Here is a 25,878-nt window from a genome sequence, read left to right as displayed (position 1 = left end):
CATGTGGTGCTCTCTCTTACCCTCGCACGCGTGCCGCCGCCGCTCCTCCTCCTCCTCTCCGTCCGACTCCTCTCCTCCGCGGGATCCTCCTCCTCCTCCTCCTCGGCGTAGGGTCGTCCTCGCTCACCCGTTCCTCGGTGGAAGGCTCCCGCCGACACAAGGCAGTCACCATTTCCGCCCCCGGGAGACCGCCCGCCACGCTGGCCGCGCAGCCCCTTCCCCGACTCAGCATCGGGAGGAAGACCCTGGTGGCGGCGGCCGTCGGGGTGATGCTGGTGCTGGTGCTGGTGGTGCTGATCCCCGTGCTGGTGAGCTCCGTGGGCACCGACGCCAGCCACTACGAGATGCTGGGCACCTGCCGCATGGTGTGCGACCCGTACCTCAGCAAGGATAGCAGCGGCACCGCCACCGCCACCGCCTCCACTGGCCTCCAGGCCGAGGCCGAGGCGCTCAGCGACCAGGGCGTCATGCCTCCGCCGTCCACGCTGCTGCAGGGCCCCCAGGGCAAGCCCGGCAGACCGGGCAAGCCGGGGCCCCCGGGGCCGCCGGGAGAGCCGGGGCCGCCGGGACCCGTGGGGCCCCCCGGCGACAGAGGGGACCGAGGAGGAGGAGGAGGAGGAGGCAAGACCACGGGGATTTTGGGCTTGGGGGGTGGCGGTGCAGGCGGGGGGAACGGAGCTATCAGCACGGCCACCTACAGCACGGTGCCCCGTGTGGCCTTCTACGCGGGGCTTAAGAACCCGCACGAGGGCTACGAGATCCTCAAGTTCGACGACGTGGTCACCAACCTGGGCAACAACTACGACGGCGTCTCGGGGAAGTTCGTCTGCAGCATCCCGGGCACGTACTTCTTCATTTACCATGTGCTGATGAGAGGAGGCGACGGCACCAGCATGTGGGCAGACCTGTGCAAAAACGGACAGGTGAGTGTTCATTAAGAAGTATAGTAACACTGCTGCATGGGTAACTTTTACTTTTGCTAGCATTTTGCTTCAGTCTATAAATGCACATTTTCCCCGTCCGTACTGCTCTGTCACTTTACTTTTTTTCCTCCTCTCAATTTCTTACACTTTTTTTTTTTAGCTTTTTTTTCCCGACAAAATACTTTTCAGCCTACAGTTAAAGCCTAACGCAAACGCTCACAACACATACATACATACATCAACATCACACACGGAAAGTTCGCGTTGACATGGTGGAGCAGGCAGCAGCATCTGCGCTGTGCCTGCAGGACCCAGAGCAGAGCAGCAGAGCAGACGCTCCTACAGTTGGAGCAGCGATGCGACGCGCCTGGAGACATTGTTGTCGTCTGTACTGTCTGTAGGCTATACACATCATCGCATTATTATGTGCATTATGTGCTCCCACAAAGTGATAGTGATGACTTTTGGATTGAGAGAGGATATTTCTCTTTAAGCTCAACCAGGTTCAGGTTGCTTATAGTAACTTACCACGAAGGTTTTTTTGTTGTTGTTTTTTTCTTAAAAAAAAAAACATTCTACTAAGTACTTCTACTTCTTTTTGTTGGGGAAATGCTTGGCCTATATTGCAGAGACTGTTGATTTTAGCAAAACGTCGATAATGCATGCACACCCACTTAACAAACAGGCTATTTAATAGGCAAAATATGTCGGTTACAGGAAATATTATTAAAGCAGAAACATTCCGCAAGGCGGATAGGCAGGCAGGCGCATTGTTTAGCCTAGTATTAAAGTTATTATTTCTGTCTACTTATTAAAGAAAATTCGGTGTCGATACACGGTACCGAGGCTATTCTGTAATACTTAGTCTTTAACCAAAAGTTAATTAATTCATGATCGGTAGGCTGTATGCACGGTGCAAATGCACGCACTTGACTTACCGTGTCTGATCGAAACAATTTCGCCCATATTATATCAAGAATGAGCTTTTCGTGACTTGACTTCTAGGCTACAATTCTCACTTCATGCACTGCACAGGTGTTTATAATTAACGAGTTGAAATGAGCCTCAAATGAAACAATGGCTGCAGGACAGGGCTGAGCTACTTTGCCTGTTGTGATATAATTTAATGACCGCACGTTTTAGGCAGACACTACACAGCCTAATTGCTGTCTGGTCACCGCGTGAGTAAGAAGGCTACACGCAACATCTTTCTGTCATCTGTGTGCACTCGTTTAATAAGCTAAATCTATTTTCGGCTTATTAGATGAAACATCTAACGGAGCACGGAGGGTTCGTGTGCGTGTGTGTGTGTGTGTGGCGCGTGCGTGCTTGTGCGTGCTGATGAGGTCCAGTCTGCGGAGAACCATCTCAAGTCCACTTCAAACAGCACCTTATTAAACGTTCTATTTCTATATTTAGCCTAAACCTTGGAAAAATAAGAGCCAATTAAGAACAGTATACAATCGGTAAAATACATGCAGTAGCCTATAACTCTCTTGCGCATGTTCCATTTAAAATGATAGGCTATGTAGTATTTGTCCATGCAAAACAAAATATTGCTTGACATCACTGAAGCTTTTAAAAGCAAAATCCCAGTACAATATTTAGACTGATGCAGCCTTCAGCAAGTTAAATTCAGTTGGAAAGATAGACATTTCGTGAAGGGGGATTAATTTACACTTGTTTTATTAACATTAATTTAAAATTATAATAGCCCATGATTTAAATCTCCATGGTCCAAGAGATTCAGTCTGGGAAAGTATAGCCTAGTCCCATCCATCATTATAAGTTCAGGGTAGTGCATAATGATTATTAATATGCAATTCATGACGCAGCACATGAATATTTTCCAGTTTGATTTGAAAGAAAAACTCTTAGGATGAGAAGAAGCGACACAAGCATGTCATTTACAGGCACACAGTCAAACTTGGTGTTCATTTGTCCATTTGCACACCCACAGTTAAATGACGTAGAATACAAGTTAAATATATATGGCATATTTCCCTGGGGGAGGAAGTTTGCTTCAACATCCAGTATAAGAAACACAGCCAGGATACACAGTTGAATATTGAATTGAATACTTTATTAGACAGACATGCAAAGAGAAACAGAGTACAGTCAGACAACTCGTCACTGCTTTATCCCTATACATTTTTTTTTCTATTTTTTTTTTTTTTCACAATTTTGAAAAACATTTTTGAATAGTTCAAATAGCCGATCTACAAGCTCACAACGTGTTGATTTAGATCGGCTAGTTGAAAAATGCAAAATGTTTTTCAAAATAGTAAAAAAGGCAAATAAGGCATAAGGGGTATATAGTGAGGAAAATAGAGCCATTGATCTACTCTAAAAGGACAGCAATAAAAATAATCCTTGTTTCCATTCGGGTCCTATAGCTATATTGCATATACAGATATCATATTGAACCTGGACATCTGACATGGACAGCATAGTTCCATCGTATATTGTACACCAAAGAGTTCCTCTTGTGGACATTTACAGATAAACAGAATCCAAGTATGACAAAGACTGAGACAGTGGGTTGAGAGGCTGCCTCTTTCTTCCATCTTTGCCCGCATGTGTATTATGTGGGACTGCACACTTGACCTTTATTAGCAGAGAGACAAGATATTGAAATGGAATTACTGTACCTTGGGGTGGTGTCTTTACGTTTGATTAGGTGTGTCGAGATCGAATGACAATAAAACACAGTGTTGTATATGCAATGATCTCAAGTGGTCAAGCGCTATACTGTATATTAAGGATTAGGATAAGTGTTGTAAGCCGTCTTGTGTTAGGAGGTACTGTACATCCTGAGTGTAAAGATCACAGTTTTACTTTAACCCGGAGAGGGTTACAAAAGTAACATTTGTCAATTTAACTTTTGATTGTAAAAAGATAATGTAAAAATTAAACAATTAGACTAGTAAATACATTCTTTACACTCAAAAGTTAAATTAACACTGAGGATTTTACTATTAATGATACAAATGAATGGAAAGGTTGAGGTCCTGCTATAACACTGCTGTACCAATAAGAACCCGTTAAATCCTCGTATGGCCCTTTAGACCAGGTTCACTGCTGTTTTTCTTTTCTTCATTTCTTCTAGTAATTATTCCCTCTCGTGGTTGTGGTCATGAATATCAAACAGTATTGTACATAAATAGGTTCTTCAGATAATCCTCCGGAACATTGATTGGCTGAGCCGATAGTCAATACTTGCTTCTCTGAGCGCAGGTCTCCGCCAGGTTGGGTGGCCTACCCAGGGCTGTGTCAGTCGCGGGTTGCAGCCCATATGCGGTTCACGAGGAGGCTGTGCATGCACGCATGCATGGGGGAAACAGTGTTTCTACCACATACGGTGAAATATCTTTGGATGTTCTATAGAGGCCCGTCTGCATGCAATAGGCTAATAGAGCACTGGTTCCCAAACACTGGGTCGGGACCCATTTGTGGGTCGCGGACACATTGTTATGGGTCCCCTTATTTTCTGTTTCCTAAATTTGGTTTTTAATTAGGCTATTATTTCAAAAACATTTTCAAAAAACATTCCAAAAAAGCAAATCTTTTCATGAATTGAACCATAATTCAATTAATGTTTTTCAGTAACTTATTCATGAAGAAATCAAAGAAAAATCAAAGAAATTCAAATACAAATTAGAAGAAAATAAGTAGTGAAAATAGCCGATCTACAAGTTCACAACGCGACACAAAGCGTCACGTTGTGAGCTTGTAGATCTGCAAATCTCACTATTTTGGGTCCCGGGTAAACATCTAATCTAATTTTGGGTCACAGGCTAAAAGGTTTGGGAACCACTGCCATAGAGGGCATGCACATGCATAAAGTGAGTGGCAAAGTGAGTTTAACACCGTTTAATGCGATCAGATTATAGGACTTTTTTATGTTTGGGTGTATACAGTACATGGGCTGTCAAGGCCATTTTATTGCCACTCAGTAAGCATTCCCGCATAACTTCCGGGTATGATGATGACGTCACACCCATACTCTCTATTCTAATTTGTTGTGTTGCGTTCATGATATATGGGGTTATTTTTGTGTATCAAATATAGGCACATGGTCCATGATACCATGAGCCATGATATGTTTGGAGATAATTACAGGCAAACCGTACGGAATATCAAAACCCTGTTTGAGGCTCATTGTCACATCACTCACAAGATGATTTGTAGCGTTTGTGGCGCCCCCTGTGGGTGTATGTGAAATTCACTCAGCATTGAGAGGTATCTTTGGGGGGCTTTTTCTGCTTCTATTGATAGATCGAAAGTAGGTTGACAGGAAATGGAGAGAGCTGGAGGGGGGGGAGGGGTGGGTGACACGCTGCAAAGGTCGTCGGGATCGGGAGTTGAACCTGCGACACGCTGTCAGGCTATAGGATTACCAGGCTATAGGTGCCCAGACCGCTAGGCCGGCCTGGGCCCATTCAGCATTGTTTAGAGGCCCCTATATATATAACACGCTTTAATATACACGTAGCACCAAAAGAGGTTCCCCTATAATTACTAGACAAAAAAACACTTTTTGCTATTTAGGAAAATTTTAGAGACTACAGGCCTTCATAAGGTCAACTTAGTTTAAGGCACAGAGAGAGAGAGAGAGAGAGAGAGAGAGAGAAAAAAAAGAGCTCAATAATAAAAAGAATCGGAGCGGCGCGAAGGGCCTCCTATACATAATGTCTCAGTCCGCTATAATGTTTATGGGAGGGTGTAAAAGCATTGATACGTAATAGGCGAAGGCAAACATATGTCCCTATAAAACACCTTCTGTTCCTGTTTCCCAGGAGGAGGGTGTGGAGGCACTTAAGTTAGACACACGCAGCACGCATCTCCACAGAGACTGCTGTAATGTTTATAAAGTGGTAACTGTTCTCCCTCTCCCCCTCTTCTCTCTTCCTATCAGCAGCTTAGAGTAGAAGTATAGACAACATATAGTTTCCCCTCCTGCTAGAACACAAAAAACAACAAGCTTTCCACTGTGATGTTTATTGGGTCTGTGCGCTCGCGGTGCGCCCACGGGGACCCCGGACCCTCTTGTCGGCCTAAATGACTGTGAATGGTTATAAATGTTTGGTCTAACTTGTGCGATGTCATTGATGAAGTGCTGGGAGGGCTGAGCCGATGGTGCTATACAGCCGGCCTGGTGCATTCCTCAGCTCATTTAAGGCAGGGGGGGAAAAAATGCTATACAGTGTGAGTTGGGTCTGCATGGGGAGGCCTGGGAATTGCAGACAATCCCTAGCATTTTATCATATTTACGCCTTAGTCAGGCGTGCACTTCCACCCAGGCCCTGCAGTGCTGCTCTGCAACAAGCGTATGCTCCTCCCCCTCCCACGCCGGGAGATCTTACGAGTCACGTCCGTCCGACCAACGAATGTCAACAAGCTTTGGGTATATTTTTCTCCCCCCGTCTTTTCTCCTTTTGGCTCGGAGAACGGCAAAGGGAAAGAATTCCAAGTTCCCTGGCTGTCCCCGGAAACCTTGACACATTTCAAGCGTGACCAAAGAGCGAGCTCCTCGGCAAACAAACAAACTATAAGAAGCTATTTCCAGAAGAGTATAGTACTATATTATGCTTTATATCTGTCTACCCTACATACAAATATGTCATGGCTCAATTCACTCCGTCTGTCTTTTGGTCTCCTCCTCATCTTTTACTCGTGTGTCAAACATTGACGACCCCTTCGCACATTTCTCATGTCATGTCTCAAAATCTTGCCTTCATGGATCCATCCCAGGAGGCAAAAGGCAGTCGCAAATAATAATCACACGTTCATTTCTACGGGGGAGACAATAAACGTCAAAGACAGAGACCCTGCATGGCACACTTCAGTCTACTTCATTGTAATAAAAAAAGAGAAGGCTGAGCCCTGAACTAGATCCAAGATGTGTTTCTGCTCCTCCTCTCTGTTCCCTCCTTAATATTGTTATTAATCCGCAAAACCGTTTCGGAGTTAATTAAAAGCAATGACTTCAGCGTCGGTCTCTCAAGAGAGCCGTAGTGAATAATCACTCTGTCTCCTTCTTTAATAAGCCTCAGCGTCCTTCGTGCACATGGCTCTTCCCCAGCAATTACAACAACACCCCGCCACACACACACACACACACACCTGGCATGTGCACGCAAGCACGCTTATGCGCACACAGACACGCACTCATATACAGACAAACGGATGCAGTCGTGCAGATGTGTGGGCTCTCGTACGCGCACGCGTGCCGTGTTCGCCAACGTCCCCGTCACCACCCCAACTGTGTGCTGCCCTCCATTTCTCCTCTGCTTCAGTTCGTCGTCAGTGTAGCGCGCTCTACAAACACTGGACAGGGTTACAACATTTTACATCATAAAGAGAGACGTGGGGTAGCTGCGTCAATGTTTATTGAAAACGCCAGCCGCCGTGTGAGGGACTGTGATACAGGACTGTGATACAGGACTGTGATATAGGACTGTGATACAGGACTGTGATACAGGACTGTGGTGTCATCAAGGCCTGCCAAAAATATATTTTTGTATGTCAACAAAACTGGTAGCCTATGTTATGCTCCGATGAAAGTCACACTACGTCAAAATGTTATCAATACATTGAGATTAGTCAACTTCGTCCTGAATATCTGTGTGTGTGTGTGTGTGTGTGTGTGTGTGTGTGTGTGTGTGCCGTGTGTGTTATGCTTTCTACCTCTGGGTATTCAACGTTGGAGTTGTATGACATTGGTTTAACACCGCAAACAATATACCGGGGAGCCCCAGCCTGTCAAAGAACCACATGTTAATTTAACTCTGAGAGTGTATAACAGGTCCATTTGCTTCCATTTGTACACTCTCTGAGTTACAGTCCCATAAGGGTCCATTTGGTTCCTAATTATCATTTAGCTGGGGACCCCCTGGAACTCCCTCAAGGACCCCTGGGGGTGCCCAGACCCCACTTTGGGAACCACTGCTTTATGTGACAACCACAGCTCAAAGCAAGTCAATCCCTGTGTTTAAACTCTAGTCTAGAGGGTCAGCGCTGCTCACTTTAGCTCAGCCGAACACCATTTTCCCTTCCAGCAGTGGTGGAAAAAGTACTCACATTTGATACTTAAGTAAATGTACTTAGTAGTTATTTTACACCCTACTGCCCTTTACTCTGTGTGACAACCGCAGCTCAAAGCAAATCAATTCCTGCGTGTGAACTCTAGAGAGGGTCAGGCTGCTCACTTTATCTCAGCCCATTCTTTCAGCCATTTTCCCTTCCAGCCATCCATCCAGTCCAACTGACGACAAGTGTACAAACATGGTTTGGATGGGGGGGGGGGGGGTTCACTGAAGTTCCATGGGCATCATGGGCATTACATATTGTTTATCTGGTGTGTGTGTGTGTGTGTGTGTGTGTGTGTGTGTGTGTGTGTGTGTGTGTGTGTGTGTGTGTGTGATGTGTATCCAGGTGTAACCCACACAGGCAGGCTGCAGTGTGCATTAGCATGCACAGTGAGTCCATCTCAGCCATAAACACCAATAGACAAGAGACATCTGGATATACAACAACACAGTACAGCAGGCCGGCTCGGTTTTAGGACTGTTTGTTATACTGTATGATTGATGACAATCTGCTCTGAAGGTGTCAGAAGTACAGTTAGAACCGGACTGATTCCACAACACCTCTCAATGAAATAATAATAATGAATAATGTGAACCTATACTTGTTTGTCCCGTGAAGGAAATCCAGTTATCAGCTCAACCCAGCCGTATAGGGGTTAAGAGCCTTGCTCAGGGACACACATCGACACGTTGCTGGTCTGGCCTGGAACCGTACTGTACTGTACTGTACCTGGGACAACCAGGGGCTCTGCAGGTTCACTCATAAGAAAGCCACATGGCTCACCTACACTCAACATTGCTACGTGTCGGCCATCTCGGGGCAGCATTTTATAACAGTACTTGCTCAATTTTTTTGCTCAAGATTTGAGCGAGTTATGACTGTTTTTGTTTGAGCTGCCATTGAACATACTGTACTGTAGTCTAACTACGTCAGAGACTCCGCCTTGAACCATCTAGCCTTTATATAATTATGTCTATGGGCTCACTATAACCACTCAGCTATGGCCGCCCCATTCTTCAAGTAAAAACATTGAGGTGTGTTACTTTCCATCGCATAGGCAAATATTGTACTTTTTACTCCACTAGAATTATCTGATTATTGATACAAAACATGCAATAATCAATTACGCTTTATTTATACTTCGACTATTCAAAAATAGCTGATCTATTCTTACAGTACAAGCTCGCAACACGCTGTGAGCTTGTAGAATAGTAATTTTTGCCACAATTTAATTTTTTGTTAATATACACACATTCTGTCTCATCCACACATTCACAGATACACACTCGTTAGATACACACTCGTATATTCAAACCAGAGTTGGATAATATTCCACCATACACACTGATAATATGCACATTCTGGCAATAGGAGGATATACACATATAAAGTATAAACACCTGCTATTCTTTTTGTCTGGTCTGATTTCAGGACTAAGAGAGGTCTCTGTGTGCCTGGTGGAACAGAGAGACTTTGTCTGGGAGAGACAGACAGCCGTGTCTGGATTTAAGAGAGAGAGAGACAGAGAGAGATAGGGACCTTCAGAAGCTTAGCCCCTGCTATTGACCTGCCTTTCTGTGTGTGTGTGTGTGTGTGTGTGTGTGTGTGTGTGTGTGTGTGTGTGTGTGTGTCAAACTGTCCATGGGTGCGTTGTGCGTGCGTGCGTCCATACACGTGTGCACTTGTGTGCGAGTCCCTCACTTCCCTCTGACAGTCAGAAGTGTGTTTTTCCCGTGATGTATACCATGGCACTTCTTCCATAACCAGCAGTAGAGGCAGCGGAGGTGGACCTTTGGCCTCGATCTGTGTGTAATTGGACATTGGATTTGACACTCTGCTGAGTGGAACATTAGAGCTGGCCTAATTAGGAAGGGGGGGCAGCTATTAAATGAAGATTTGCCTGTGTTGTTTGGAAATACCGCACAGATTGGAAATGTCCAGATGACAGCTGTCATCTGTAAAGCAACGTGTGAGGGGTTAGGAAATCTATCGTGTATTGGCAAAGTTTCACAAAAAGCTCAAATGATTGCTCACCGATTCCCCTTCTTGGACTTTATTCATCCGGCCCTTCAAATAACACTATGACAGAGCCGGCCAGCCTTGCAGGGCTCGCCAGTGCACACGTTTCCTCTGGCTGACATCTTTGGGATGGTCTATTTTATGAAGTGCCGTATAAAACGTCTCATGCACCGTGAACCCGAAAGCTAAAATAGGCTTGTGGGTTTTGGGCTGTTGGCGGCTGGGCTGACTCAGGCAACGATGTGCTGTTGACTCACAAGGTTGTCTTCCTTCTAATGAGGACTCATATTTGGAGACAGCGCTGGGCACAAACGCTGGCCCTCCTCTTAATATAAACAGCTCTCTCTCGCCAAGCCACTGACACCCTGCTGTCCCCGAGTTCAATCCACTGGGATGCCCACACTGCTCTCCTCTCTTACTGCACGGAGTAAAGTGAGGTGCCAAGCAACTTTAGCTCACCCTGCCCCTGTTTAGAATGAATATGGGTAAGATATCAACAATCCTTCACGCGAAAGATGATGAATTGGCTGCTTCATGAAAAATGCATAAAACAGCAGAAGCGAGAAACCGGCTTTCTCACCCTCGACTAATAATGAAAGTCACATTTGCCTCACGTGAGCTTTTTTTCGTTCTTTTTTTTTTTTTTTTCCAACTAAAAAAAAGAAAGAAAAAGGAAACTCTTACTGGAAGATGCTGTGCGAGGCAGAAGAACCCATCAGGTACTTAAGGATTCCTATTGGAAAAAGGGGGCCAGGTGTGAACAAAATGGCTGGAGATGTATTTCTGTATAGAAGGTGCCTGTCTTTTCAGGCGACGTTTCAGAGCAATGATGGGGTTTTAGTGTTGGAGGCAGACATTGCAGCCTGTCGGTAATTGACTGAAGCCGATGAGTCACACACACACACACACACACACACACACACACACACACACACACACACACACACACAACAGAGAGAGACAGAGTGGACGCGGGTCAGAGTTGATGCCCGTCCTTCCTCACCCATTTCCCACAGACTGACAAGCCTTTGTACTGCGTTTCTCTTTTTTCAAATTGATTCTTCTACACGTCTCTTTTTTCTGTTTCTTTTTTGCCCCAATTGATTCTTTGACGTGTACGAGCACACAATGCGACGCTTGTAGATCGGCTATTTTCACTACTTCTTAAAACATTTGTTTTCTAATGTATGGAATTTCTTTCCATTTAATTTCATTAAATGATTGGGCAAAATAAATAAAATCACCTTTAATTAAGGTGTAAGGCCCGAAGTTCTGTGCTGTCCTATTCCATGAGCACTGAAGCTTACAGTCATTCGTCTAAGGACCTCTGACATTTAGATCTCCCAATGAATGAATTATACGATCTGCTCCATCTGCTCTATCCACTCTTTTTACGTCAAAAAAGCGAAGTCAAAGATTTTCACAGCCTGGTTAACCACTACCCCTTTGAAATCGTATTTCCATTCATTTGTGTGGAGTCTGGACCCTTCTAAAGCATGGGTGGCTCTTGGCTGTAGGAGTACGGCGTTGACACACAAACCCCTTCAGCCAATCAAAGTGACAAAAAAAGGGACGTCACCTCCAGTCTCCAACCAGCCGCGAAGAGAGGGGTTTTTATGGCCTGACCCCGTCTCGCCGCTGCTTGCTGCTATATTTTCAATTTGTCTTTTGATCTTCTGATAACCATTAAGGATGATGCTGGTGATAAACAGAAACGGCGCCTCCTGTGGATTCACCTTTAGGCTTGTGTAAGACGTTTCATAAGGTCTGTGATGAAGACTCTGCTCCAACAGAGGAGGCCGTGCAGTAGCCTCCATGTGGGTAGAAACAGAGCAGCTGGTGTCATTTATTTAGAGAGCCCTTTTCTAGTTCCCACCGGACGGACTCGCCGTGTACTTTCTGTTATTATGATTCTTCTTTTGTTTTTCACTTGTTATTATGAGTGTCCTTCAGTACTGTAGTACCACCTGGTATATGGATGTTTGTCTGCCGCCCTAAAGTCACAACTGCTGCAACAAAACTGAACATTTGTTCAAAGATTGTTGGACAACAACTTCAGAAACTTTATACATCCACGTATAATAACAGCATCCTAAGGTTAGCAAGGGATATCACCTGTAATACTAAAAACATGTGTTGTATGGAGAATATAGGTTGCTACCTTCAGGAAGGAGATATGGTGTACCAGCATACAATAAGGTGCAGACTAAAGAGGCCCTTTGTCCACCAGTCGACCTTGAGGCTTAATCAGGAGTTGTAGTAGCCACAGGGTAATCTAAGCGGTGGATATTTCTCTTGCCTTCATGTCTTTATGTATGCAAATTGTCTTGTTCTTTGTTATGTCAAATGTGTGTGTATGTGTTCTGCATACTTGGCTGCTGTGTCAAAAGATACATTTCAGTGTGAACTGACAATAATGTACTATATCATATCATATCATACCATATCATGTCATGTCTCTATCAGCCTCGCAACGACCAGTAGTACAAGCGAGGACCGTTCGCTCTTGACAGTGTGGCATCTTTGCTGAAATCAATATCAGTTTCTCATTTTTCTGGTGTGTGTGTGTGTGTGTGTGTGTGTGTGTGTGAAATTGTATTTTGTGTGCGTGCGTGCGTGCGTGCGTGCGTGCAATGTGTCTACACGTGAAGTCTGCCAGTGTCAGTTGCTATTAAGCATGTAGTTCACAGTTAAAATGGTGAAATGTAATTAGAGAGGCTGAGGTACAGTCCAATTTAGAGGTGTGTGTGTGTGTGGCGGGGAGGGGGAGGGGGGTGCACGGAGGTGGATGATCTAAAATGGAGACTAAATTGACATCCAGGCAACCAATCCCTGTGAAAGACACTGTAGCGTCCAGACAACCAATCCCTGTGAAAGACACTGTAGCGTCCAGACAACCAATCCCTGTCAAAGACACTGCAACGTCTGTCCAGGCAATCAATCCCTGTCAAACAGACTGCAATGTCCTCCATCCAGACAACCAATCCCTGTCAAACACACTGCAATGTCCTCCATCCAGACAACCAATCCCTGTCAAACACACTGCAATGTCCTCCATCCAGACAACCAATCCCTGTCAAAGACACTGCAACGTCTGTCCAGGCAATCAATCCCCGTCAAACAGACTGCAAAAGATCATTTTTACTCACATGTACCTGTCCTGTACACAAGATGTAACCTTGAACATTGAACCTTGAACGTCTGTCCAGACAACCAATCCCTGTCAAACACACTACAATGTCCTCCGTCCACACAACCAATCCCTGTCAAACGCACTGCAATGTCCTCCATCCACACAACCAATCCCTGTCAAACGCACTGCAATGTCCTCCATCCAGACAACCAATCCCTGTCAAACGCACTGCAATGTCCTCCATCCAGACAACCAATCCCTGTCAAACGCACTGCAATGTCCTCCATCCAGACAACCAATCCCTGTCAAACACACTGCAAGTGCAATGTCCTCCGTCCAGGAGTATACTCATTATGCAGAATGTCCCACTTCACAAGTGTTCAAGGCCGATCTACAGTTCAAGCTTGAAGATGGGCTGAAGTGGTTAATGTATGTTTTGTAATAATCAAAATCAAAATCTACAATGTAACTAGTAACTAAAGTTTTCAAATAAATGTAGTGGAGTAAAAGTACAATATTTGGAGATGTAGTGTAGTAGAGGTATTGTAAATGGAAATACTCTACTTAGTTTACTAATGGTTAAAAAATTATAAACAAATACCGTAGATAAATAGAACTTTGATTTTAACTTGCTCACTCACTCACTCACTCATGTATGTAGTGGCAGAAAAGGTCAATACAGAGTCTAGAAACGGCAACTAGGAGGAAAAGGAAAGGAAGAATATTCTAGCAGTGTCTGCCTGAAGCCTACAGTACTGCCGAAATCCTATTATTAAAACCCATTTTGGGCGGGAACCCCTTTTGGTGTGATCATTATGTAATGCTTTAGCTATTGAAAAATAGCAGATCTACAAGCTCATAGCGTGTCACCGAGTGGCGCAATACGAGCTTGTAGGTCGGCTATTTTTGAAAAATCGAAGAACATAGAAACATAGCTTTTTCAACTGTCTGGATTTAGAAGACATTTTTAGAATCTGATCTCAAGTCAGAATGAGTTAAGCATAATCGACCGGCTGGTTTGGCCCATTCTACACCTGGCAAATACAATTCTTGGGTCATCTGGTTGGAGCACTACACTCCCTCTGCCAACCCCAGGTTGGCAAAGGGAGTGTAGCGCTACACTGTAGACTGTAGAGTGTAGGGCACTGGACTGACCTCATGCTTCTTTCTATACATGAGGAGTCCAAGCTGCTTCTTTTCACCTGACAGGGGAGAGTTTCCCCGGTCGGACGTAGCGTGTGGAAGGAACACGTTATTCCGACCAGTTCCTTTCCCCTCCATCAGTCGCCTGGCCTGGCCAGGGGGAGGCAGTTTAGAGACCAGGATTACTGCATGTTTTTTGTGAGGGTACCTACCCTATAGGGGACACGGGGAGAACATGCAAACTCCACACAGAAAGGCCCTTTTGCTAACCCCGCCGCGGGAATGGGCACTGATGACGCGGAGGAGAGAACACGCCCACAGTGTTCCCAGTGGAAATCAAACCCAGGACCTTCTAGCTGTGAGGCGACTGCAGCACTACCGACTGTGCCACTGTGCCCCTTCATTTTATTTCTACCCACTACACTTTCCACCACTGCCATTCCCATGAGACATTACAAAAAAACCACTCCTACGAGTCGACAACAGTTAAAAGCCAATAACCCCAATAAATACATTTAAAACTAGAACAAGTGCCCTTCTGGGCACAGGTCTCCACCAGGAGGATAGGAGTGTGTGTGATGTTTGGCAAATGTTTAGGAGTAATATATTTTTAACATATATTTTTGTTTGTTTGTTTCTTGCAACAATTTTCTTCATTTTGTTGAGGAAATGCAGAGCCAGATCACTCATAGCATCTCTGAGGATAGAATTCTGGATGAGGAGGACATGTGCAGCATTTTGTACAAAACGGGCTATTCCTGAAAACTTTGGAAGGCAATCTTAGCTAATCAGGGTAGAATCTGAGAAATCCAACAGGCTCGTATTGATCACAAGACTACAGAGATCATGTGTACCGATTATCGTGAGATTTGGATGAAATCTGTGCGACTAACATAAACAATGTGTTTTGCAGAAATCTGCCTCGTGGTGGCGCTATAACCGGCAGATGTGGAGGGATGCAGGGAAAATGTTTTTCCATGGCCTCTAGGGAGTGCACATACATACAAGTTGTCGATGCAGTTATAGGTAAAAACAGGAATTAATTTCATGGAAATTGGACACTGTGTTTGTGATTTGTGGCATTTTGTTCGAAACGGACCAATCATGTGAGCTTTGGAAGCCAATCTTAGCCAATCAGGATGGAAGATGGGAAATTGCGCAGAGCTGTGTTGATCACATGACTATGGAGATAGTGTATACCGAATTCTGTGATGTATGGATAAAATGTGTACGAGTTATCTACAGAAATGTGTTTTGCCTAAATCGGCCTCATGGTGGCGCTATAACAGGCCGTTGAGGAATATTTGGGCAGAGGTTCGTCGTTGGCATCCAGGGAGTGTGTGTGCATGGATCGGGCCAACGGTGCCGGAGATTAGCTGATAGCGGACGGACGGACGGATGGACAGAAGGACGGACACACACACACGGACGGAGTGCAAAACATACTCTCTCCCCATGCCTTCGGCCTGGCGGAGACAAATATCGCAAAATAAGTGTAGTGACTTGGAATTGTTGCATATTATTATAGACAGCCGAGCTGTGCCATACAATGCCGCAGTTGCCGCACAGTGCGGCTGTTGTTGGATGAGGATAATGTAACGTGTCGTTTGAATTAAGCGTGATACACAATTCTGTGAAAGCAATCAGGCTCAACAAAGGAGCGGTGACAGACAGTCGCTACGCGGCAAACAGTTCACGCTTTCATGTTCGGAGCCGATTAGAGACACAAGTATGTCAGTACTGATGACTCGTGGCATTCACATTGGCAGTTGTTCACTGTGCGAGTTCTTATATGACTTGATGTTGGCATGGCATGGCGTTATCTTATTAAACTCCAGCGTGTCTGTCCCCACGCGGAATATCATCCAATCACACCCCACGCCCCACCCGCGACGGTGCAGTGACAGATGCAGACTTGCGTAAAAGGAGTCAAGGAAGACGATGCTGCCTGCTCCTAGACACCCCGTTTACAGTCGCTGGAGCAGGGACTCCTCACACTCACAGTCTCACGCTTTGTTTGTCTTGTCAAAGTTCCACTGCGTGTATATACTCTGTGTCGAGGTCACGCACAACCAGAGCTGCTCTCTTCACTTCTCTAACTGTACATCTCTGTGTCTGAATCAACCAGACCTTCTCTCTCTCTCTTCACTTCTCTGACTGTACATCCGTGTCTGAATCAACCAGACCTTCTCTCTCTCTCTTCACTTCTCTCTAACTGTACATCCGTGTCTGAATCAACCAGACCTTCTCTCTCTCTCTTCACTTCTCTGACTGTACATCCGTGTCTGAATCAACCAGACCTTCTCTCTCTCTCTTCACTTCTCTCTAACTGTACATCCGTGTCTGAATCAACCAGACCTTCTCTCTCTCTTCACTTCTCTCCAACTGTACATCTCTGTGTCTGAATCAACCAGACCTGCTCTCTCTCTCTTCACTTCTCTAACTGTACATCTCTGTGTCTGAATCAACCAGACCTGCTCTCTCTCTCTTCACTTCTCTAACTGTACATCTCTGTGTCTGAATCAACCAGACCTGCTCTCTCTCTCTTCACTTCTCTAACTGTACATCTCTGTGTCTGAATCAACCAGAGCTGCTCGCTCTCTCTTCACTTCTCTAACTGTACATCTCTGTGTCTGAATCAACCAGACCTTCTCTCTCTCTTCACTTCTCTCTAACTGTACATCTCTGTGTCTGAATCAACCAGACCTTCTCTCTCTCTTCACTTCTCTCTAACTGTACATCTCTGTGTCTGAATCAACCAGAGCTGCTCTCTTCACTTCTCTGACTGTACATCTCTGTGTCTGAATCAACCAGACCTTCTCTCTCTCTCCACTTCTCTAACTGTACATCTCTGTGTCTGAATCAACCAGAGCTGCTCTCTCTCTTCACTTCTCCAACTGTACATCTCTCTGTCCAGCGCCAGCGCTTAGGAAATTGCCGCTCTAGGCCACATCCCACGGATGCGCCTTTCCCGACTCCCGCAGTTTTCTTTTCACAGAACGGGACACAAAACGAACCAGCAATGATGATCCATACTGTATATTATTGGGCTATATTAACACGTCCAGCTCCTCAAAAAAAGAAAAAAAGAGAAAAGAAAGAAAAGTTCAATCTCTACCACGTTCTTGTGTTGTCATTAACCCATTCTGACCTGAGATCAGATTCATACGAGGTTTCCACTGGACAACACACTGGTCTTGATTAACTCATTCTGACCTGAGATCAGATTCTAAAAAATGTCAGTCGTTCGATTTTTCAAAAATAGCAGACCTACAAGCTCGTATCGCGCCACTCGGTGGCGCGATATGAGCTTGTAGATCTGCTATTTTTCAGTAGCTAAAGCACGACATGATGCTAACACCAAAATGGGTGCCCGGTCAGAATGGGTTAAACACACAAAGGCCAGGCCAGGGAAAGGTCAGCACAGCCGTGCGTAATGATGTGCAAAAACCACGTGCGCGTGTGCACACACACACACACACACACACACACACACACACACACACACACACACACACACACACACACAATTGTGTGCAGCAGCGGACAGCAACTCAACAACAACCAGAGCAAATTAAAAAAGCAATAGCCCACTTCTTGTGGAGCCAGGGGTTGTGACAGACAGGATCGGTAACCATGCAACTTGGCCCATGCAGGGCATCTTGAGGAGAAGACGGAGCAGTCCGTCTCCTTCTCCTCCTCCTACCAGTCTCAGGGTCCATGTTCAAAAATACTCACAGCCTGATCATTTTGGTCTTTTTTAGACATGTTTGCGAGTATTAATCAATACCACCTGCAAGCGCTTCCCGTTTACTTCAGTCATCACGGGTGTGTGTGGGGCGAGTGCGGAATAGACCTCGCGTTTGAGTAAAGTACGCCATGTGATTGGCCAGTGCACTTGGTGCAAGGACGCGCTGTGATTGGCCAGTAACCACTTTGAGTGGCAGCGGGGGGCAAAAACGCTCTCGCCAAAACATGATGGCGCCGGGCGGCCCTCCCTCCCTCCCTCAAGGCGGCTTCAGCTTCAGGCGCTGCAGCGGTGTTTGTTCCACCTCTACTAACTGCCGCTCTAGGCATTGGCCTATATGGGCTGTCTCTGTCTGAATGAAAGATGGGAACAAGCAGACAGCAGTCTGGGGTTCTCAATCCTTATTTCACCCCCTGAGAGAGAGAGAGAGAGAGAGAGAGAGAGAGAGAGAGAGAGAGAGAGAGAGAGAGAGAGGGAGTTTATTCACACTGATCCTCTCATCGCTGAAGATGAACTTCAAGCTGTTAAACTCTTACAGGAGAGGAAAGGATCACATTCACTAGAGAACATTAAGCTGTAGCCTACATGCTCCTTCAGCCTATAGAGAGCAGTATGTTTCCACTGTGATTCCCCCACAGTATTTGTAGGCTTAAAAGCTGTGCCATGGCTACTACAGCTGTATTGGTTTATTGGTTATAATAGTTGGCTAAAAGCTGTCCTGAAGAAATGTAAGTATTTCATCGTTCCTTTAATCACATGAACCCTATAGCATTCGCTAGGGCCGGTCGTAATAGGCAAACATTCGCAAAAATGGATGAACATCTAGCTCACAATTTGATGTACTATACAACAAAGTACTGTATAGGCCAAGGTTTAAGTGCTTTGTGAATAGATAAAAAGCTGAACAACTGACACCAGATCTGTGATAACCAAACACGCCATCAGCTGTCTCTGTAATCATCCAACCTGTGTGTCGAGCTGTTATTAGGTTATTTTTTCCTCAACTTTCTAAAGACAAAACTCATTTAATTACACTTCCGTCAAATGTCAGTCCACTTGAACACATGAAATGATATAAAGTAAACCCAGTTACCTTGATACAAATCTGTATTACTCACAGGCAGTGGTGGAAAAAGTACTCAATTGTTTTAAGTGCCCTTAAAGTATCAATACTGCCAAGTTACAAGTTAAAGTCCGGAATTCAGAATTTACTTGAGTAAAATTATAAAGTATGTCCCATTCCACAAAATGTCAAAAAGATCTTTTGAAAATAGCCAATTTGCAAGTAGATCTGCTATTTTCAAACAGCCAAAATATGCTGAAGTAGTTAGTGTGTTTTGTAGTAAAACTTGTAGTGCTCATAGGCTCATAAACTCTTCCAGGACAACGATGTATTGTACAGTAAATGATTCATCACAGTCAGGCTGGAACGGCCTCTGTCCTTCTGCAGCTAATCTCCGGCTCCCCTGGACCCATCAGCGTCAAACTCCGCATGCACACTCCCAGTAGAGGCCAAGGACCAACCTTTTCAAATCGGCCTAATGGTGGCGCTATAAGAGTCCACTTCACCACAGCCCTGGGTAGGCAACCCGTCTGCCACAGAGATCTGCACTCAAGAGGAGTGCACCTGTCTAGTTGTGCACCGGGAACAATTGCTACTGTAGTTATTTATGTGTTTCTTTTATACACAGCAAAATTACATTGAATTCCTTTATATTTCTAAAACACAAATAAGAATAAATTAAGCTATTACACATCTCTAACATTGTCAGAGATGTGGCCACCCGGGGCTCGACGTACACAATATTATTGAACAAATATTTTAAGAAGTTTCATTAAAATCCCCAAAGACAAATCCCGCTGAGCCTCTATCAGCGCTCGCTGGCAGCCCAAAGTCCTATAACCCTCTAATAAGGGTGTGTTGACATTGTGCGATCGGGGCGGATCATATCATATTAATATGCGCTGGACGCCTGCCTCTCGGAATCAGAATAGGAGGCTTTGTTTGCACATCGATATGAGCCTTGCCAGATTTAATCAGGAGGATAAACAAGGGCGGGTAGAGTTTAGAATATTCCATATATTATCCTTGCACCTTAAAACCAGCTTTTCATTATCCACGGTACCCTTTGCAGAAGCACTTGCAATTCTCACCCCAGCGCGAGTGCCGTAATATTGCCTGTGACTGTGGCTGATGCTTTCAGTCCATCTTCTCAGTTTGATTTGTCCTCTCTGACAGAACAATGGCCTAGCTTCTCTACCTCAATTCCTCTCCCTCTCTGTCACTATACATAGAGCTATCTCCGTCATAGTGCATACTCCCTTTAGTGTTGAATCATTCATTTAATTTTTCCTGGAAAAGAAATGTATTGCATTTTATATCATTGACAATAAGAAGAATGAGAGAGGGGTGAAGACATATCGGCCCTGCTGCCAGCTCCGCGTCATTCCGTTTCAGATGGCTGAAGGCAAACGCAGCGAGCGTACTTATGGAACCCTCGGAAAGCGTTGAGGGTATTGATGACAGATGCCATCTGACAGATATAGCAAGAGCTCTCTTTAGGCAAATCATATGAAAAAGTTGGCGGTTGCTAAAAAACTTTTCAGTTATAATGACTTATACAGAAAGAAGGGTTGGGAAAAAATACATTCAGCTCCCAGTAAATGTTGGTCCCAGCTTGCACAAGAGATTCCGATGGTACAAATGCTTTGAGAAGTGTGTTGTGTTGTGATCCATGTTTTCTCTCATTTAATGTATTGTTAAATTGTCCACAAATCATGGTGGTGATGCATGAGTTATGCCTTGAACTGAGTTACTGCGTATCATTGCCGTCAGGCAGAAAATGTTCAGTCTAAAGCCCTAACCACACCGGTTACGCACCGCCATTCCGAACCACCGCCATTCCGAACCCTAACCCTAACCGGGTTTCTGAATGGCGGTGTTTCTGAATGGGGGTCTGTTCCCAACCACACCAAAGGGTCCAAACGGTTGCAAGGAGTTAACGCTAAAACCGTCTCGACCCTTTGGTGTGGTTTGGGCCATTGAATCTTGTACTTTTACTCAAATGACCTTTTGAATTCAGGTATTTTACTTGTTGTGACAGAGTATTTCTATATTGTAATATTGATACTTGTACTTAAGTAAAAACAGACTTTCCTTGCTACCGACCGACCGACACACGGGCTGCGACGCACGCACACACACAGACACAGACACACACACACACACACAAACGAGACCGCTCAAAAATGTTGGGTACTTTTCCCACCACTGCAGGATGGTTTCTGGGAGCTGTTAGGGAGAAGCGCTGTCCGTCGGATGACAGATGCGATTACGCTCACGATGATGGAGTGTTCACAGGAGATTAGATGTTCCGTTGGAATGCGATGTCACTCACGTGCACGCACATGCACACGCGCACACACACACACACACACACACACTCACACACACACACACACACACACACACACACACACACACACACACACACACACACACACACACACACACACACACACACACACACACACATAGCTCTTAGCTTTGAAATAATGTGTCACATCGATAATGCCTTCCAAACGTAAAATGCAATTTTTTTCCCCTGCAGCACCGGCAAAGGAAAGACATTCTGTAATTTGATTTTACGAACCACTCCGATCATAATGTCTGTCTGACACTCATTGCTTTGCTTTTTTTTTTAGACTTTCATCACCATTTCATCACCAGATCTACAAGCTCACGATGCATCACATCGCGAAGCCTTGTGAGCTTGTAGATCGGCTATTTTAAAATGGCCGAAATGTATACAGGGCTGAAGTGGTTAATTTATATTTTGTAATCATAATAAATAAAATCTTCAAAGTAATTATAGTAACCAAAGTTTTTCAAATAATTGTAGTGGAGTCAAAGTACAATATTTGCCTCTGAGATGAAGTGGAGTAGAAGCAAAAGTATTACTCCAGTAAAGTAAAAGTACCTCGAAATGAAGTACATTACTTTACACCACAGCCCATCTGTACTGTTTTATAGGTCACGTTCACAGATCATCAGATATTCAGGAATACCCAATCAGTCATTAGGGCTGTGTTGTGATGCGTTGTGAGCTTATAGATCGGCTATTTTGGATATTTGTCCTACGATAAAGTGTATAATAGGGGCTTAAGCGTTTACAAGGTTTTGATTCGATCTTCAAATCAGAGATATTGCTGCAATGCTGTGTAACAACGGTCCATGGTTTCACTGTATGTGCATTCAGACATTTCTGGTGTGATGCCACTCTAATTGTCTTGTGGAAAGCTGCATAATAATGTTGCATTTGTGCCATATTCTTGGATATATAAATGTATATGATCGGACCGCGTTAGTAAGCTATTATTTAATGATGCTAGGGTTCATGTCATTGAAGGAGTTCTCTGTTTTAATCTTTAATTTACCTTCCAGGACTTCTTTTAATAAACAGACTACTGCATGGTAAACTATGTTAACACAATGATAGAACATCTGCAGTGGAGGGAGGAGGTAGTATACCTGTTGAGAAATGTGTTGTTGGGGCATTTATTTGTCAAGTGCATTTTTATAGCTGAAAGTGTTCCTCTGCATTTACCCACTATAAATATTACGAGCAAGCGAGCATTGTCCAGAGTGCAGTTGTATAAAGGCCTATTCATACTCCAGTTTTCCAGTGATCACCAAAACGGTGGTTAGTAAAAACAGAGAGATGTGTTTGGATGAGCGGTGAGTCGCTTACCACCACGGCGGCGTGGCGTCATGTTGTAGTTTTCGGTGGCCACTTTGTCGCCGAAAAACTGGAGCATGAATAGGCCATACTGTAAGTGAATAGGCCATACTGTAAGTGAATAGGCCATACTGTAGGCCATACTGTAAGTGAATAGGCCATACTGTAAGTGAATAGGCCATACTGTAAGTGTCTTGCTCGGTTGACGTCGGCACCGGGCGAGCTGAGAGTCGAACCGGCGACTTTCATATAGACTTATCTACGGCCGCCAGAAAATGTTCAGTCTCGGTGTTGGGTTGGAGACCGACTACTGCTTGATCACTGAGTCATGCTATTTGGAGCAGACGACGGCACACCAGATTATGCGCCGCCATATTTATTGTAGTTCAGATGTCGTTGCATTTACCTCTCTGTCGGAAGAGGTAATTGCAAAAAAGTTAATTGTACATACAGATTGTAGCTCTAGTAGTCTAGTAGAACTGGAAAGTTCAAAGTAGGCTACTATATATTCTCTATTTCCATCAAGAACTGAAGTACAGTAGTAGGCTACTATATTCTCTCATCAATAGTTAGGGCCTGCAGTGACTCCCCTTGGATCTAAGTGTTCATAAAGAAACCTTAACTTGAATTAGCTACCTTTATTGTACAAGCTCAAACACGCTGCAACCTAAGCCTTTCTTTCTCTCCCTGTGAGTGTGAGACACAGTACATGAAGTACATGATTATAGTAAACACTCCCATCATATGATTCCAATACATTATTGTGTTTCATTTCATTTCATTCGTTGGTTACATTATTCTGTGAACTGTGGTTGAGGCGTTTTGCATGATTATGCATTTACTAAAACAGTTTATCATTCTTGGTTCGCACTACAATGAATGAGTGATGCTCATTTGGGACTGGCAATCGTTTGGGCAGCTAAACACTCTCTGTGCAAGGCACTACTTTTCCGATAGCACCAGAGTTTTGCAACAACGAGTGCAGTGTTGCTTAATGTGCCTTTTGTCTGCGAGTTTACAGAGATAAATAAACAGCCATTCTATTCATGTACACTGGAAAACCATCATTTCAGTCAAAGTGTGTAACAAGAGGACCAGTTTAATGGTCATTAAGCGGTCTATCTCTCAAATTCTACTATACTTGTTGAGATCTTAAGACTTTGGCTTTCACAAGCAGGCCTATGGTAATACAAGTACCACATACACCATTCATACCCAAGCAAATGCACACAAAGATACTAACACAATAAGACACACATCTGTCTCTTTTCTGCTTTCCTTCACACGCTAATCTGTGTTATCGAATTCTTCTGCTTACCCTCAATGGGTGTCCTTGATTATTATCGTTGTGATATATATTGGATTTCTCAGTAAATGTCACTAGACAGAGGGACGGTCACCTCTACAGTCAACTCAGTTGTGGAGTTTCTAAAGTGTTTTTCTTTCTGCAGGCCTCTCGTTTTAAAGCGGAATGGTGGATCTTATGTGAAAGACCGCTTACAATGGGCCACGGAATTGGCTGACCCTCGAGTTATTCCTGTTCATTTGAAATCAACAGAAGTATTAGCTGTGGCTTCATTATCCTCATTCATTCAGCCTGCCGATCACAGCTCATTCCCACAACAAGGAGGGCCATTTAAATAATTATGGCTCCCTCCTGTACTGGATCTCTGCATTTTTGCTGCTATAAACACTATAAACTATAAACGTGGCTCTAAAGTAAACTGAAACGTTCAATGTCACACCATGGCTTTAGAGTTAAACTGCACTTCAAGTTTGCATGACTCAAGTGAAACGGATTAGCTATAGCTTGCTGTGGGCCTGCTCTTAAAATATACACAGTACCCATGGGGGGGGGGGGGGGGGGGGTTTCATAGTGCTTATGGGGAACATTTGAGAGTGGAGGCATCAATGCCAACCACATACAAATCAGTTAAATTCAATGGGCTGGCTCATGCAGATGGGCTAGTAGTGCACAGGCACACATAATGTGTATTAATATACTATACTATACTATACTATACTATACTATACTATACTATACTATACTATAATATAATATAATATAATATATACAGTGGGTAACATTATAGAATATTCTCTAATGATTAAACCCATTAAGACCTGAGACCAGATACTACAAAATGTCTTAATCTAAATTATTTTTCAGTTTTCAGTTTTCATAAAAAACATCTCAGTGGTGCTCAAACGTTTTCATGGCAAGGACCCCCAGAATTATGTGTAGTTGGTCACAGACCCCCATCTGACAATATGTTGTTCCAGGGACCCCCCCAGAAGCAAATATTTGAGTTCAAAACGTTCGGTGTGAAATAATATAATATCCAAAGATGTGCACATATCTTCACGATAAAAAAAGCAGATCTACAAGCTTGTGAGTGCCGCGCTATATGAGCTTGGTATATCTGCTATTTTCGAGGGGCGCTAGCCCCTCCTATGTCCATCTTTGAGGGTCTGTGTATGTAAACACAAACATTGAAGACGAAAGTGAGGACGCAAATTGCAATTGGCCACAATGCGATGATGTATGATGACGTACTGTATAATATGAGCGCCCCTCACTTCACACAGCTGTGATTTTTGAGGGGTTCTAGCCCCTCCCACATTCAGCTTTTGGTTACCGACCACAAACTTCGTCTTAAACAAATTTTACGTCATACACTGTAGTGTCTGAGCAAATAGCCGGCATATAGTGTCTATTTTACGTCACGATGACGTACGATGAAAAGAGCGCCCCTCACTTTTCTATAGATAAAGTATAAAATAATGCATGGTTAAAGTGGTTAAAAGCTATACGGTAAGGCGACACAGATGCGTTCCAGGTCTTAGTGATTCATCCACTCACTGTGCCCTCTCTCTCTCTCTCTCTCTCTCTCCGTGCAGGTGCGCGCCAGCGCCATCGCCCAGGACGCCGACCAGAACTACGACTACGCCTCCAACAGCGTCATCCTGCACCTGGACGCCGGAGACGAGATCTACATCAAGCTGGACGGAGGCAAGGCCCACGGCGGGAACAACAACAAGTACAGCACCTTCAACGGATTCATCCTCTACGCCGACTGA

At 44.4% G+C, this 25,878-nt stretch overlaps 1 protein-coding gene across 1 annotated transcript; it reads left to right on the top strand.

The window, feature by feature from the left end:
- Positions 1-254: 254 nt before the first annotated feature.
- Positions 255-25,878, top strand: LOC308324605 (C1q-related factor-like; the record flags this gene model as incomplete). The annotated part of the gene is made up of 2 exons (XM_080776734.1): positions 255-923; positions 25,699-25,878. The coding sequence occupies exons 1-2, from the start codon at positions 270-272 to the stop codon at positions 25,876-25,878; spliced, it is 834 nt and encodes a 277-aa protein (XP_080632860.1). The 5' UTR covers positions 255-269.

The sequence above is a fragment of the Protomyctophum bolini genome (assembly GCF_963924005.1).
Source record: "Protomyctophum bolini genome assembly, chromosome: 11".
Classification (NCBI taxonomy): Eukaryota; Metazoa; Chordata; class Actinopteri; order Myctophiformes; family Myctophidae; genus Protomyctophum; species Protomyctophum bolini.
This window is presented reverse-complemented; position numbering and strand designations above follow the sequence as displayed.